General features: G+C 23.5%; 1 protein-coding gene across 4 annotated transcripts; it reads left to right on the forward strand.

Annotated features, from left to right (window-relative positions):
- The first annotated feature begins 533 nt into the window (after window positions 1-533).
- Window positions 534-16,133, forward strand: Ttd14 (TRPL translocation defect 14). Of its 4 annotated transcripts, none has more exons than XM_074250165.1 (9): window positions 534-996; window positions 2,325-2,392; window positions 2,782-2,819; window positions 3,107-3,144; window positions 11,711-11,839; window positions 12,694-13,167; window positions 13,361-13,568; window positions 14,335-14,519; window positions 14,687-16,133. In XM_074250165.1, the coding sequence occupies exons 1-9, from the start codon at window positions 957-959 to the stop codon at window positions 15,088-15,090; spliced, it is 1,584 nt and encodes a 527-aa protein (XP_074106266.1). In that variant the 5' UTR covers window positions 534-956; the 3' UTR covers window positions 15,091-16,133. The 4 variants fall into 4 exon arrangements, with proteins under 4 accessions (XP_074106266.1, XP_074106267.1, XP_074106268.1 ...); XM_074250166.1 differs by having other exon boundaries at window positions 535-996; window positions 14,702-16,133; XM_074250167.1 differs by having other exon boundaries at window positions 535-996; window positions 15,935-16,133.
- The last annotated feature ends 1,167 nt before the right edge of the window (window positions 16,134-17,300 follow it).

Below are 17,300 nucleotides of genomic sequence, written 5' to 3' on the forward strand. Positions count from 1 at the left end.
CATTTTTAATTTTATGTTTTTTATTCATTAAATTAGAGCTAAAAAATTTCCAAAAATTTTTAGATGTCCTCTAATTTAATCTTCGTGTAACAAAACTTGAAAAAATATAAGTGCAATTTTTTATAAATATCTTTTGAGTTTTAATTTAATTAATAAAAATAATCAAAAATTTTTAGACGTCTGCTAACTTCAGTGTCATTTTTTTTATTGTAATTAATTTGTTAAAAAAATTTTTAAAATTGACAGCTGATCGCTAATTTCAGTATTATAATTTTTTTTAAAATAAATTTTCGAAATTAATTTTTTTGTTGAATAAAATTAAAAAATTCTCAAATGACTGCTAAAAAATTTTAATATCATCGGGAATAATCGTAGCGTTTTCAAACCCTTCGTAAATCTCCGTAACGCGCGAAAGTAGTTCGTTTAAATCCGTCCCCCCACCACCAAAAAATGTTTAAACAGCTAACTTCACATTTATTAACCACAGCAACGTTTCCCTCTAGCCCTCTAGTAAACGAAAAAAGATTCAGTTTCACTTAGAAGCGACTCCAACCCAAGTTAATTGTCATTGCCACAAGGAACCTCATTATCTGACGAACGTTCGTCTGATACGTGTGTATAAACTCCCAGATGTCTTGGACGTATAAAATAAAATCGAGTATCGGCATGCTCGGCATGGTGTTGATGTAGTAATAATTTCAAACCGTAGACACCGTAGACCGTTGCCGAATTTTATTATTTTTTTTTTCATAAGACTACTACTACTCACCACCGGATATCGTGCTAATTTAACTTGGCCCATCACAACGTGGGACTTGTAGGAAAAAAAATAATAAAATTATTTTTATAAATCCCATCATCAGCCTGACTTTAACCAGAACCAGATAACGTGACATCGTGACTATTATTTATTTAAATTTTTAACTAACAAATATTTGTTTATTTCAAAAATAAAAATGGAGCAAAAAAGAGTCTACAAGGTCGTTTTAACTGGAGGTAAGTTTTTATTTACTTTTTTTTCTACCCTTTATTATATTTATCGTTACTACCCTGTTCAATCAATTGTGTTTATTCTCTAATGGTGACAAGAATTTTATATTGATTTAATTTTTAATATTCGTGCATACTCAAATTTATTTAGAGAAATTCACAATTATTAATTTTACTATCACGTGTTAAAAATAAATTATTGCATCATCAATTATTTTTTTATTTTTACTAATTTAATAAATTTTTTTTTCAGGCAAGCTATTCATAAATTTAACATATATTTGTTATTGATTTTCATGTTAATTAATATAGATTTCATAAATAATTATCAACAAGACGATTGATTTATTGTTAGTTATAGTCTAATTGCCTGGCACGATATTGTAGTTTCGTAAACTCGCATTTTATATCCTATTAATAGTAACAGACAATACTTTTACATTAGCATGCTAAATAAAGTTAAAGAACGGAAAAAAAAAAAAAAAAAAAAAAAAAAAAAAATCATCTATATAATGAAAGGAAAAAAACGTGATAGTACATACCTACTCGTTAGAAAATTTCAGTATCAAAGACGTGTGCTTGATAATGTTTTCAAACTTTCCATTAGAAAATTCTCACCCATTGATTCATTTTTATTACCAAATTACTTAATAATTCTATGTAATTACAGTTATATTTACAGCTATAGACTGTTAAGTAAAAAAAAATGTTAATTAAAATGTCGGATTCAATATTTTTCAAGTAATTAGTCTTACTGATAAAACAGATGTATTTAATGTCCGTGGATTTTGTTAACAGTTGTTCGTTATCGTTATTTAAATAATCTATTGTAATTGTTAAATAAATTAATAAGTTTATCTAGTTAAGAATATGACGCAAATTGAAAGATACATATTTTTAAAAGTTAATACACCGGAGAATATGGTTTTACTGGTAATTTAATGTATAAAGTAATTTTTTTAGCTTTAAAAAAATTTTTATCATTTTTAACTATATAGATCGACAGCAAATAGAAATATCAATTATGTGTCATTATGTGATTTTCGTTGTACACGCGATAGAAAAATGACGTTGAGATTACAAATTTTCCATTTATTTATCAATTTGATAATTTTTTTAATTGCCTAAAAATTTTGGTTGTAAAATACTCAAGAAGTTTTTTTATTGAAAGTTTTATAAAACTCTTACAATTTATATTATTATTATTAAATATGAAAAAAAAATTCAACTAATTTATTACCATATTTAAAAAATTTAATACTCTGTTTATTTTTATTTATTGTTTATTGATAAAACAAAATAATTAAAAAAAAAAATAAATTTTAATTTTTCAGGCCCATGCGGAGGCAAAACCACTGGACAAGCAAGACTTTGTACATTTTTTGAAAACATGGGATGGAAGGTGTGTATTAAAAACACATTATATTAATTAAAAAGAGTATTTTTTCTATTATTTATCAATATTAAAAGTAAATTTCAATTTCCTGACACTCCAAAAAAAAAAAAATTCCAAGCTCGTTTTCTTTTTATTTTATTCCTCAGATTAATTAATAAGTTTATTGATTATTAATTATTACAATCAAGTACCGAATATTTTTTTATTTTTTTTTTTCAATGATTGTCAAGTAATTACCAGTAAATTGAAAACGAGCTTGAGGAATATTTATTTGCAAATTTTTAAAAATTTGATGGAGGAGAGTTAAAATTTATAAAAATGACGAGTTGTTTTGGAGTTGTTTTTTTCTCCTTCGTTCTGGATTCGATAGAGTTGGTGGTTGTCTTATTTTTCAGGTGTTCCGTGTCCCAGAGACAGCGACCGTGCTGCTCAGGTATGCTAAAACTAACAAATAATTGTATCTACAATATCAATGCAGACAAATTACAATTAATAATTACATCTGAAAGTTTTACATAATTCAGGTGTTTAAATTTTTACATTTTTGATAAATTTAAAACTTAATTTTGAAAATTCAATCAAGTTATAAATTTTTAAGCATGTTCAAAAAATATTCAAGATATAAATTTCATTTTTATTGAAGAAAAAAAAAAAAACGATTTTTTAAAAATTAAATATACAACAACATAAATTGTGATAATTTGATCTTTTGAATTTCAGTGGCGGCGTCAAGTTCTCCGACTTGACAGAAGAAGACAGTGAGTTAAATTTTTTTATTACATAATTAATCAATTATTTTTAAGAAAAATAAATAGCCTATAAAAAAATTAATTAACACTTTGATCACAGAGCCAGTGAAAAAATAATAACTTACGTAATTTGATAAAAATAATAATAATTTACATGATTATTTCATTAAATTAAACTACCAAGTGTAAATGAAGGTCTCTGCTCTCTAGATATTTTAAATATCTATGTACGAGATTAACCAAGCGATCAGACAGTTTGACGCTGCAGCTGGACATTATTTCCCTGAAAGAAAAAAATAGTCAGACAAATAATTGTGGCATAATCCAATACAAGTAATAGTGAGACATAAGTAAACATATAATTAATACATTTTATCAAAACTAACAAGATATTACAATCGATTTATTTTTTTATGATAAAATCAATGAATACATAAATATTTACTTTGTTACATTAAATCTTTGTTAAATTAAATTTTATTAATCCGCTGGCTGTAGAGTAGTAAAACGATTGCGTGTCACTTAATTTATAAAAATGAAAAGGAAAAGAATTATTTTCTACTTAAATTATTAAATTGATTGAGTGATTGAGAGCACAATGACGCAATAACATTCCAGCTAATTTAGTTATTTTGTGCTAAACTAATTTAGCTAATATATGTACAATCATATACATATAATATAATATAATATTGAATTATATGATTCACGTATCAAGTGCTACGTGATTGACAATAAGGAAGTTTATTAGTTATAAAAATATTTTTTTATCCATTCCAAGGCTATAAATCTAGTTTACGATTTTATTTATCTACCCGTTACGCAATGATTTAAAAAGTGGTAATTTTTATTCGGCACTATCTACAGTAATGTTAACATAAATCTAAGTCGAGTTTATTGCTATGTAAAGTGGATAATTATTTTTTTAGAAACTTGATTTTATTTTAAATTGTTTAAAATTTTACACGGGAGTATTTTTAAGGTCATGATAAGATACGTTTTTTTTTATTTAGATATACAGTTGAATTTTAATCAGCTGACATTGAATTGTTATTGAAATTTATTATTATTTTTTCAATTTGTTCATTTAAATTTATATTTTATTTATTCTTAAAGACTTCCGTGATTTTTATAAAATCTCCATAAATCTTTAAAAATTTTAGCTGGATATTTTTATAGAAATTTTTCGCGCGCAAATTTAAAATTATAAAATTATTTAAAAGTTTTTGACTAAAAATTGGAACTATTGCTTGAAAAAGTCACTGTAGGAAATTATCTAATTCCGATATTATTTTATTGATTAATTTTTAGTATCTGTACTATAGAAAGGAATCAATAACGTGTCGTTGAATTTAGAAGGTCAATGTCACAACATTAAGCCGACTAATATTTACTATTAACGTTCTAAGGTTATTTTTTATGAATATTTTTTTCCTAAGCAATGTCATAATATTTTTACGACCTATTTATTTAAATTACTAGAATTTTAACAAAATTAACGTAAAAATTGTTCCGGAAAATGTTTCCGTTTGTTTTTTATTTCATTACATCCAATAGTAAAAAATTAATAAGTTTTGTTACTGATTTTATCATTAAATTCATTTATTCGGAATCTGTTACTTGAAAAGATTTAAATATTTAGGTATTAGGTCGTATTTTTTTTTTTTTTTTGCTATTCAGCATAGAAAAAAAATCATAATGAGTTGGCACATTATTTATTATGAAACAATGTATAAGACAAACAGTAAAAATTAAACTGAGAAATTTATCAAATTACTCACAATAACTCGAGGTCGCAGGCAAAAGGTTGTTTTTTTGTTGCTGATTTTTATAATTAAATATTTTACTTGAAATTATCAAAAGAAAAATTCGTAAATATTTACAAGTAGGGTCAACCATTTCAATTTTCATTTTTTTGAACGAAATTTTTATTTGATTTTATTGACATGTATTTTTTTTTAAGTACTTAAAAAAATGAAAATTAAAAAAAAAAGTTGATCACAATTTAAAAAAAAATTTATAAATTTTTTCAGAAAATTGTAATCAAATTTTTTTTTAATGGTTCGTTTTTTTTATGTACTTTTCAAATAAAAATACTTTAAAAACATCAAAAAAAGATAAAAGAAATTTTATCCAAATTTAAAAAATTATTTTAAAAAAATTGCATTTTTAATTTTTTTAAATTTCTAAAAGTCAATTTTTTTTCTTAATTTTTTTTGCCATAATTTATTTGTTAAAAAAATTCTAAAAATTATTATTATTATTATTAAATATCTGCTAAATTTATTGTCATGTGATATTCAACTTTTTTTTTTAATTTTTCATTTTTTTTATGTACTTTTCAAAAAAAAAAATAATAATAATAATAAAAATAAAAATTTTACCCAAAAATATGCGAGTCAAAATTTTTTCCAACTTTTGAAGACAAAAAAGCAATCGAAATTTTTATTTTTTTCTTTCACGACATTTTTATTATAAATGCGCGGTAAAAAAATTGCAGAATCAATAAAAATTTGAAAATGTTAATTTTACATTTTATTATGGCCCAAAAATGGAATTGACCTTACTTGTAAATAATTACCGAAAAATTACAACTTTGAAACAATTTTTTTTTTTGTATAACAAATTAAAAAAAAAAAAAAAAAAAAATTGAGATTGCAAAATTGACGCTGAAAACTCGGGTTCGATTCCCGCACAAATCTACTTAAGTAAGAATAATTATTATTAAGAAGATTTTCTCGTAAATGATTTTTTTTATTGCGAGAAACTTCTAAATTAAAAATATAAAAAATTCTGAGTTCTTAATTTTTTCTTAATGAAAAACTTTTTAATTTCTTAATGTGATATTAAAGAAAAAAAAAATAAATTCTGCCGTATGAATTCCCGTGAAGAAATTTATGTCAAGAAATATGCAAATAAATCTAGTTTCGGGCAGTTACGTGTGAGTTTTAATGTAGGTTTTTCTAGTATAAAATTAAAATTTTTTGCGAAAGCTACTTAAGTAAAAACAATTCTAGTTAAAAAAAAAAAATAATAATAAACTCACAAATCTTATCAGGGATATTAAAACTGTATGGGATGTTACAATGTGCTATCGAGACATTTCAATTTGAAGAATCATGAATTATGAACAAAGATAAAGAAACACGAGATACAAAGTAAAGAAAAATAGCTGAAGAGGTAAAGCAAGAAGGATGAAAAGCCGGTATGGATATTTAACTTGACGCAAAATTGCTGGCCTCAGGCTTTTCACAACTGTGAATACCTCGATTTGATCTTTTTTCATGCTGTCTAGAATATCTGGAAGCTACTTGAGACTATGTTTGACAATGTTTTACTTGAAACACTGCGTAAAATATTAACGGTGTAGAAAATATGAGATTTTAAAAATGACACAAGGCTGAAGAGCACAAATTAAACCGGCAAAATCTAGACTTAATAATGATTATGATGATTAATAAAAGCATTGACAATAAAAGTCACTAATATAAATGACACATGATATATGAATAAATATATTTTTATTGAGCCACGTGATGTAATGCATTAATGCAGGTCATGCACTCAAAATTATCTTTTTAAGTACGTACGACCCTAACTTACAATAAATAGCCGTATGACTTTCAAGAGAACCTCTGCGTTGCTAATTCTTCTACGTCACTTCAATTTTATTTGTGTAAACAAATTAATAATAGGAAAATTAATATTATTAGATCTATCGAAAAATTTTTTTGGATTTTAATAAGCATTGACATCTTAAGTAAAAAATTTTTCGAAGTAAAATTTTTATGACACTGAAATTAGCAGACCTCTAAAAATTTTTGATTTTTTTATTAATTAAATTAAAACTGAAAAGATATTTCTAAAAATTGCACTTATAGTTTTTCAAATTTTTTACATGTGACAATTTTTTTAAATTGTTTAATTAAAATTTTTTCAATAAAAAATTCCTAAAAATTTTGAAATGTCGGCTAACTTCATTTTCATAAATTTTTCGGTTTTTTGCTAAAAATTATGGTAATTATTTACAAGTGAAGTCAACCCTATTTTTGGGCCATAACAAAGTGTAAAATAAACATTTTCAAATTTTTTTTTTTTGATTCTGCATTTTTTTTTACGACGCATTTATGATAAAAAATATTATGAAAGAAAAAAATAAAAATTTCGACAGCTTTTTTTTTTGCCTTCAAAAGTTGAAAAATTTTTGGCTCTCATATTTTTGGATAAAATTTTTATTTTATTTTTTTTTTGATATATTTTTTTTTAAGTACATAAAAAAATGAACAATTTAAAAAAATTAGAAAATCACAATTTTCTAAAAAATTTATAAATTTTTTTAGAAATTTGTAAAATTTGTTAAAATTGTAATAATCAATTTTTTTAATTATTTATTTTTTTATAGATTTTTCAAAAAAAAATATATCAATAAAATCAAATAGAAATTTCGTTCAAAGAAATGAAAATTAAAATAGTTGTAAATATTTACAACTATTGTTAATATATTTTTATTTTTTAATTGTCACCGCTTAAAATTATTTGATTTTCTAGAATTTTTTAAAAATTATTAGTATAAATTTTTTTTTTTTTGGCAAAATAATAAATTTATAAATAATTTTGCTATTAAAAAAAAAAAAAAAATGTTACTGTATAATTTTTTACATTAATTTTTTTACAATTCCTAGATAAAAATTTTTCAAAAAATTACATGGCTGGTAAATTTTTCTAACACTGAAATTAGTAGATGCTTGAAAATTTTTTATTTGTCTCAAAATATAAACTAGCTCTAAAAAATTATTTTTAAAAAATTACATTTGTTATTTTTTAGAGCTTTCAATAATAAAATTTTTTTAACGAATTTTTCTTCTTTTAACGAATTTATAACAAAAATTCTGAAAATTTTCAAAATTCTTCAATTATTTCTGTAGAGAATTTTTGATAAATTTTTAAAAAAATTATATTTCTAGTCAAGCTATTAAAAGAAAAGTCCTAGAAAAAACTGAACTCTGCCTAAAAATAAGTTGAAAGTCGTTCTAAGATTATTATCCTGAAATAAAATGATTAGTCACCAAAACCGTATAAAAAAAAAAAAAGACAAATTTATAACAGACACAAGAATGATAAAAGAGAAAAAAGAAAATTTACGTCAATAATGGTTGTATATAAAAGTCATTGAGTCGTTGCCAGAAATAAATGTCTCCTTAAAAAGATATTTCTATAAATATATATACACATATTTTGACATCAATATTAACACATTTAAATCCGATACAAACAGGCTATCATTGATCACAATCACAATATATTCTTTATTGCAACAAATAATCACAAAAAATGAGCAAGTATTTATTGTAAATATTTAAATTTATTCATCTTACGAAAATAAACAATTGTTAAAGGTATTAACAAGTTTATTATTTAGATTAGATAAAATATCAACTGATAATTAATGAAATATTGATGAAATATAAAAATTGAATAAAGAAAATAATAAAATAAAAATGAAAACAGACAATGTAATCTAGAATGGATTATGCAAAAGTTTATAATGGCAAGTAGCCAAAGTTTTAAGTTATAAACTATGACGAGGAGACTGGTCTCAAGATCTTCCACGACGGACACTTGAGACTAATAATTCATTGCATTGGTTTGTTAAATATACTTACCAGCAAGTTTAACAGTTTAACAACACTATCAACTATGAGATTGCATTTTCTTAGATAAATAATTCTCTTACGTCAATGGATTAATTTATTACCGGAAGTATTTTAGGTTCAAATGCAATTAAAAATTTCCTGGAGTTATTTACGAGTATACTTAACAACATTAATAAAAAAACACGTGTTTTTTATATTAGTAACTAATGCTGTTACAAATCCTCGCCCTTGCACTGAGGCTTCATACAATTAATGAACATTAGTGGCTTCTTTAAAAAAAAAAAAAAAAAATATATATATATATATATATATATATATATATATATATATAACTAAATTTTTCAATTGTTTACTTGACTTTACTCAGCTTTCTGGCGGTCATTATTTAAAAAAACTTTAATATTATAGCAGCGAATATTAGTCAAGTAAATGACTTGTGACTAATACCGGTATTTGATGAATAAAATGTCGCAGAAGTGTGCCAGATTTCAATGACACCAATTGTTACCCAAGTTTTTAATTTGGGTGACACCCAGCTCCTAGCGATTTTGTATAGGTTCTCAAGTAACATTGCACCTAGTAGTTATCGTACCTGCTGATATATAGTAATTAAAACAGATGTTATTCTATTTACATGAACAGATAATGCCTGGATTATTAATCGACTGTTAAATTATCCTGCATCTGTTTTTCTTTGGTATAAATCATTTCGAAAATATCAAAAGTAGTTTTTTATTTTTAATGATACTGAAATTTAAACATCTGATAATTTTTAGAATTGATTTATATCAAGAAAAATTTATTTTAAAAATTTCACTCTCAGAAGCTCTAAAAAATTATAAATGCAATTTTTTTTTTAAATAATTTTTAGACTTAGTTTATTTTTAAAGAAAAATAAAAAATTTGTCAAGTGTTTGCTAAATTCAGTGTCATTAATTTATGATACTGAAATTTAAAGACGTCTGATAATTTTTAGAATTTTTTAACAATTGATTTATGTCAAGAAGAATTTATTTTAAAAATTTCATCTTAAGAAGCTTTTAAAAAATTATAAATGCAATTTTTTTAAAATAATTTTTTAGACAGTTTATTTTTATAGAAAAATCCAAAAAAAATTTTAGTGAAAAATTTCATCTTCAGAAGCTTTAAAAAATTATAAATGCAATTTTTTTTAAATAATTTTTTGGACTTAGTTTATTTTTATAGAAAAATTTATTGAAAAATTTCATCTTCAAAATTCATCATATTAATTTAAAATTGCATTAAAAATGTCGTAAATATTCTAATTTAAAAAAAAAAATTATAAATTTAAAAAAAATTTTTAAAATTGTGATAGTTTTTTTTTTCACTTCATTTTTGGTGTATTTAAAAAAAATATATATATATATATCAATAAAATTAAATAGAAATTTCGTTCAAAAAAATTGAAAATTGAAATGGTTTACCCCATATGTAAATATTTATCCAAAAAAACTATTTACTAATTTTTAGAATTTTTTTTAACAAAAAAAATTAGGAAAAAAAATTTACTTTTAGAAATTTTAAAAAATTAAAAATGTAATTTTTTTTTGTTAAATAAAATTTAAAAATTCTTTAGTGACTTCTGAGTTTAATGTCATAAATATTCCAATTTTTTTAAAAAATTATAAATTTAAAAAAAATTTTTTAAATTTGTTAAAATTATGATAATTTTTTTTTAAGTTCATTTTTTTTGTATTTAAAAAAAAAAAAATATCTCAATAAAATTAAATAGAAATTTCGTTCAAAAAAATAAAAATTGACTCCATTTGTAAATATTTACCCAAAAAAAAAATATCAAAATCTTTTTTTTTTTCCTTTGACGATATTTTTTATCATTAATGCGCAGTCAAGAATAAAAAAAATTAAAAAATGTTAATTTTTCACCTAAATATAGCCAAAAATAGAGTGAACTCTATTTGTAAATAATTACCGATGATTTAAAGCAATTTTAAGTATATTAAAAAAAAAAATTTTATATTTAATTAACAAAAAAATTTCTAATGAAAAAAGTAAAATTACGCAGTTGGATGAATAATAAGGTCAATCTGGGACGTGAGTTGCGTTGCGTAGACACGTGTATAGTACGCAAGTTGTTATTAAGGGACTAGAACTGTATACCGTAGAAAGAAGCGAGAGGAATCCTGGGGTGTAGAATCGATAGCAGTATTTCTGGACCACGTCAGCTTGCAAGCTCACGTAACACCTTAAAACCCGTTCAAGGTCACCGTCTATCATCCCTCCATTATATTTTTATTTAATTTCCAACTTACAGCTTCTAGTTATTAAATTTTAATTAAATTTAAACTAGATTGAATATTTAATATTTATTAATTTATTTTTCTACCGAGATTTGAGTGGAAAGAGAGACAAGTGGAATTGGAGAAAACAAAAAAGCCAAACGGTGATTGAGCGTCCATTCGTAGCCCAGCTAGATAACAAACTCACAAAAAATTTGAGCACGAGTTATGATGAGGATAAAAGAAAACTTAAGTGGTCAGAGATTCTCAAGGTCGGGTTTTACAAGGGTGAGTGAGTTGCAAGTGTAACCACTCGTAGATCGTCATATTCTCGCTCAAATATAAACTATAATAATTATACTTATAGTTAATTACCGCAGTAATAATTATAAAGTTCAACAATGTTGGATGTTGGCCTGCTAAAAATCTTAAGTAGCTTATTAAATATCTCTTTATCTAAAAAATAAACAAACGTAAAGCTTGACGTCATTTCATTTTTATCATGTACTTGTTAGATTTTTTTTTTTTTTTCACTGGCACTGTTATCATTTATTTTATTTTATTAAATAATTACAAGGTTGAAAAATATTTTATTAAATTTATTTAAAATAAAATAATAAAAATTATATTTCAAAAACTAATAAATTTTTTTTTTTTTTTTAGGCTTGAAGTTTCAAGAAAATCTTTTGAAGACGATGATCCAAATTGAGAATACATTTTTCTCATTAGGTGAAAGCTGCAATAGAAATTGCCTTATTATCTGTGATCGTGGAGCCATGGATGCTTCAGCATGTAAGCAATACACTTTTTTTTTTGCACTCAAGATAAATTGGCTTTGAATTAACCGACCTATTTTTTTTTTTTTTTTTATTTTGGAGAAGAAAAAAAAAAGTTGTTTATTTTTTGCCGTTGGCTATTTTAAAAATTTTGTTTTTGATAATTTTTTAAAGGTCAATTTTTTATAAACTACATTTGTGGTTATTTAAATAGAAAAAAATTAAATTTTATAAATAACGTATTTGTTTGTGTTTATATATTAATGTTATCTATTTTTAGTCGATAAATTTGGTTTGTTATTAATGGAATAGATTTTAGTATTTTCTTCATCAATATGTAGATTTATAAATATAAATTATTGGTAATTGTTTATTTTTGAGATTGCTTCATTTCAATATTATTTAAAATAGTTCAATTTATTAATCATTTTGTTTGAATTTAATTTTATTATTATTTATTAATTTAACATTTTTTAATCTAAATTATTGAGAGAATAAGCCAAATTTTATAAGAATAATAAATTTAATTTTCTTTTTAAGTACACGGAAAAAACAAGATGACACTGGATATTATCCTAGATTATACTGAGTGAAAAAATTTTTTAGATAGTAGCTAGTATAATCCAGATTATAATGATTATAATCCAGATATCACTGAGTATAATCTGGGATTTTTTTTTTTTAGTTACTATCTGAAATTTTTTTTCACCACAGATATCACTGAGTATAGTCCGGGATGATATCCAGTGTCATCTTGTTCTTTCCGTGTAAATCTTAAAAATTTTTTACAAATTTCGAAAACAAAAATTTTTTCTTTAAATTAATTATTAAAAATAAAAACAACTAATTAATTTAATTTAATTTTTTTAGTTATCTCAAAGGAAAAATGGGACCTGATGCTAGCCACAAACGGGTGGAATAACGTTGAGCTTCGAGACAATCGTTATAACCAGATAATCCACATGGTATCAGCGGCAAACGGCGCTGAAGATTTTTACTCAACTGAAGATCATGCTTGTCGTTCAGAAGGAGTCGAGCTGGCTCGCGAGTTGGACTACAAAGCAGCAGCAGCTTGGGTCGGACACCCATACTTTGACGTGATTGACAATTCACAGGATTTCGAGTCTAAAATATGCCGGATGATTGAGTGTATTTGCCAGAAACTTTGTATCGATACTGGTGATAGATTACGTGCTAGTAGTCGGAAAGTTAAGTTTCTTGTCAAAGGACCATTGCCATCAGAAGCTGAATTTCCACCCTTTCAAGACTTTGACGTCGTACATAACTACCTCCAGAGTAGAATGCCTAGCATGCAGGCGCGTTTGAGAAAACGTGGACAAAAAGGTGCTTAATTATTATTATTATTGATATTATTATTGTTATTATTATTATACATACATTTAAAATTCATATAAATTTCTTAATTTCAATTAATTAATTTTATTATTTATTCATTTAAATTGTCCACAACATAATTTTATAATAAATAGATTTATTATTAATATCCATTCGTTTTTTTACTTTTCTTCTTATAAAGGTCACTGGTCGTATATACATACAATAAGACGACCAAAAATGTGCGGACAAGTTGTTGAAGTCAAAACACCTCTAACACATCGTGATTATTTAAACATGCTAGCTCAACGTGATGATGCGCATTTTATAATCTTCAAGCGCAGACGGTGTTTTTTAATAAATAATCAGTATTTTCAATTGGACATCTACAGAGAACCTGGACATCCACGGTACAATTTTTTTTTTTTTATTTAACTAATGTTTTAATTAGTGACTTTAAATTATGGCCATAAAAATTTTAAATTGTCTGTTAAAAAAATTTTTAAACTTTACTTTTTATAAATTTTTAAATAAAAACAAAGGTCAGTAGTTAATGTAAAGTCAATAATAAAACTGAGTTTAACGATCGAAGAAAAGAGGTGATTTTCGGGAATTTTTTTGACAGGGAAAATAAAAGAATTTGGGGATCGGATTTTTTTTATTTTATTAAGGGTATATTAAAGATTATTACTCTAAATTTTTATTTAAAAAAAAAATAATTATTACAAAGTTATTAACAATTTCGTAAGAGCACTAGAAAAAATTTCTCCCTCTATAATCGGTTCGATAATTCAAAAACGGATCATCTGAAAATAAAAACCCAAATTGCTTTAAATATTTTTTAATTTTTTAAAAAATTTAATATTTTTTAATTTTATAAAAAATTAAATATTCTTTAATAAAAATTTAGGGTAATAATCTTTAATGTGCCCTTAATAAAATAAAAAAAATCCGATTCCAAAATTCCTTTATTTTCCCTGTCAAAAAAATTCCCAAAAATCACCTCTTTAATTCCCCCTTAAAATTTTCTGTTAAAAAAATTTTTAAACTTTACTTTCTATAAATTAAAAAATAAAAACAAAGGTCAGTAATTAATAAAAAGTCAATGATAAAACTGAGTTTAATTAAATTGAATAAATATTGACAGAATTGATAATTTTATAAATTTAAATGCAGATGCCGTGGATTGATGTTACTGGAAACATACACAGCTTTAACAGGAGATGGACTAAAAAATATACTACCAAACTTTTTGGCCATTGAGCAAGATGTGACTGGTAATCCCGACTACAGTATGTTCAACCTGAGCTTGCGGGAAGAGTGGAACACAACTGGAAGTAAATACTGTCACAATTTACACAGTAAGTATAATTAAATTGTAAATTTAGTTTTTAATTATTAATATATTAAATAAATAAATAATTGTAATTATAAATAATAAACTAAGTAAAATGAAGCGGAAAGGGAGATGAAAGCCCGCTTAGTGTGTGTTGTGCTGGTGTACGTCAATGGCTTTTGAATTGTACAGATTACGCTCTTGCAGGCATGGTGAAAGGTGCTTCAACACAAGAAATAAAACGAGATACCTGCGAGGCAGTGGCCGACTCTCCTAAAAATCATATTAACGGAGTGATTGGTTGTAGGGCTAACGGTAATGATGTAAACGGTCACGAAAACGGATTAGGCTACGCGCGAAACGGTGTCAACGGTACGAATGGTATTGACAAAAGTATTGGTGATAATTTAGATACGATTTATAATATTATTAATGACAAGGGTAGTCATAAAGTTAATGAGTATTCTGTTTGCGATAGTTTTAATGATAAATTTGATATCAGCTCCGTTGATGCTATTTCTACTTCTTCCTCCGCATCTCCTGGAATTGATAACTGTAAAAATAATACGCACGATAATGCAATTAAAATTAAATAATCATTGTCACTTAAATTATCACTCATTTTCATTTTGATTTATATACACTTTAATATTATTATACATAAATATTAAAATTTTTTTTTTTTTTTAGACAATATGTAGTTTTAAAATAGTTGATAATTTTTAATTGTAAAAAAAAATATTTTTTGGAATTTTTATTTATTGAAATTGTAAAAATAATTTTTTGATTTTTTTTTTTTTTTGCAAAAATAATCAATTAAAAAAATTTTTTTTTTAATTGAAAAATTCCAAAATTTATTAATATGTTTAAAAATTTGTAGTACTTAATTTAATAATAAAAAAAATGTTTAATAGAGATAATAATTAATCATAAAAAAGTATTTTTTTTTTTTTTTTTTTTTTTTAAATTGAAATAATTAAAACTGACCTACTGAATTCTACCGGAAGTATTGGTGCGACTCAGTTTGAGTCAAACTTAAAAAGTATAAATGTGATAACACATAAACATATACCGGATAAAATTATCCACCAAAAAAAAAAAAAAAAAAAAATTAAACCAAAAAAATAATTAAAAATTCAGACAAAGAAAATTGTAAAATCAATTTAAGAATACTCATTTAAATACCAATAATTTATAATAAAACTTAAATGTAATTATTGTGCTTAAATTGATATCGATATTGATAAGAGTGCTCATGCAATAATTTTTATTAAATTCTTGCCTCAACGCTTTAAAAATCGTGTATTTGTGAAAAATATACCCAAGATAAAATAATTCATGCTTATGTAAATTAAATAAGCTCCGTTGTCATTTACAATAAAAAATATAAGTAAAAAAAAATTAATTTTGAACTTAAATTAAGAGAAATATGCGTTTCAGCTCTCTACGACTGATTCGAGTGCTGTGCGGCTATCGGACAGGACAAAGTTGTCAAAAAAAAAGATCCCGGCTCATTTTTATTCAGAAATAATTACACGAATAAATTGATGAAATAATTTAAATAAAAAACGCACGGTGGGACTCGAATGGATCATCGGCGTGGTAAAGTAAAAATAATTTATAAAAAAAAAAAAAAAAACTAATAAGACTTAACACCATCAAAATACAATAAGACTCTGATGCGTATCAGTTAACATACAAATTTATAAATTTTTATCTTGTGCTTTTTACACCGTGGATACAAATATTATTAATATTAATTACTACATATTTCTGATGTGTCTAAACTATCAAATGATTATTTTTGCTACTAAAATATTGATTAAATTGATAAACTGATATTTAAAAAAAAAAATTTTGATATTGCTGATTATTGATTTTCTAATTATAATAATTTTTTTTCACGAATGCACGATTTAGTGATTATGTAATTTTTTATTTCTATTGACGTAATAGTAATAGTAAAGTAGTTGACACACGTTTTTAAATCATGAGTGTGAATTTAGCAGACATCTGATAATTTTTTAATAATTTATAAACAATTTTTTTGTTACAAAAAAAAATAGTATAAAAAAATTGCATATAGAAATTTTCACAAATTTTTTCTATGCAATTTTTTAGATTTTTTTTTTGAAACCATTAAATTAAAATTAATCTAAAAATTTTCAAAAATTAGCTGTCTGCTGAATTCACCCTCATTTTAAATTTAATTTTTATTACTGTAGTTCAAAAGAAGAAATGAATAAGTAATAAAATTATTGTATTTCATTAGTACTTAAGAAAAAAAATACATAAAAATATTGTTAATTATATAAATGGGTACCAAGAATATGTAAATAGTCTAAGGCTGGTATTGATTTACTTAATTTATTTAATTAATTAATTATTATGTATAATATTATAAAAATTGATTTATCTTGAAATTTAAAGACACAATTGTATAAAATTTTTGTCTCGCATTAATGAATGTATGATATTATAATTATTTTAGTTTATTAATTGACTAATGTTATGTGTTAACAATATATATTAGTTTTTTAATAGAGACAAAGTGCCTGTGAGATAATTGAATGGAAAAACAAAAAAATTTTAAGTAAAAGTTAAGCGAAGAAATGTTGAAACTTAAATTATAAAGCTAAAAGTAATAAAGAAAAGTTTTAAGCAAATACATAAATATATATATATATATATATATATATATATATATATATATATATATATTTTAAATAATATCTAATTAATAATAATTAACATATTGTAAACTTTATTGCACTATATCTATTGTGTCTAATGAAATTTCGTATGA

The sequence above is a fragment of the Cotesia typhae genome, unplaced genomic scaffold (assembly GCF_013202065.1).
Source record: "Cotesia typhae breed Kobodo isofemale line unplaced genomic scaffold, CoteBio_Ctyphae contig_50, whole genome shotgun sequence".
Taxonomy (NCBI): domain Eukaryota; kingdom Metazoa; phylum Arthropoda; class Insecta; order Hymenoptera; family Braconidae; genus Cotesia; species Cotesia typhae.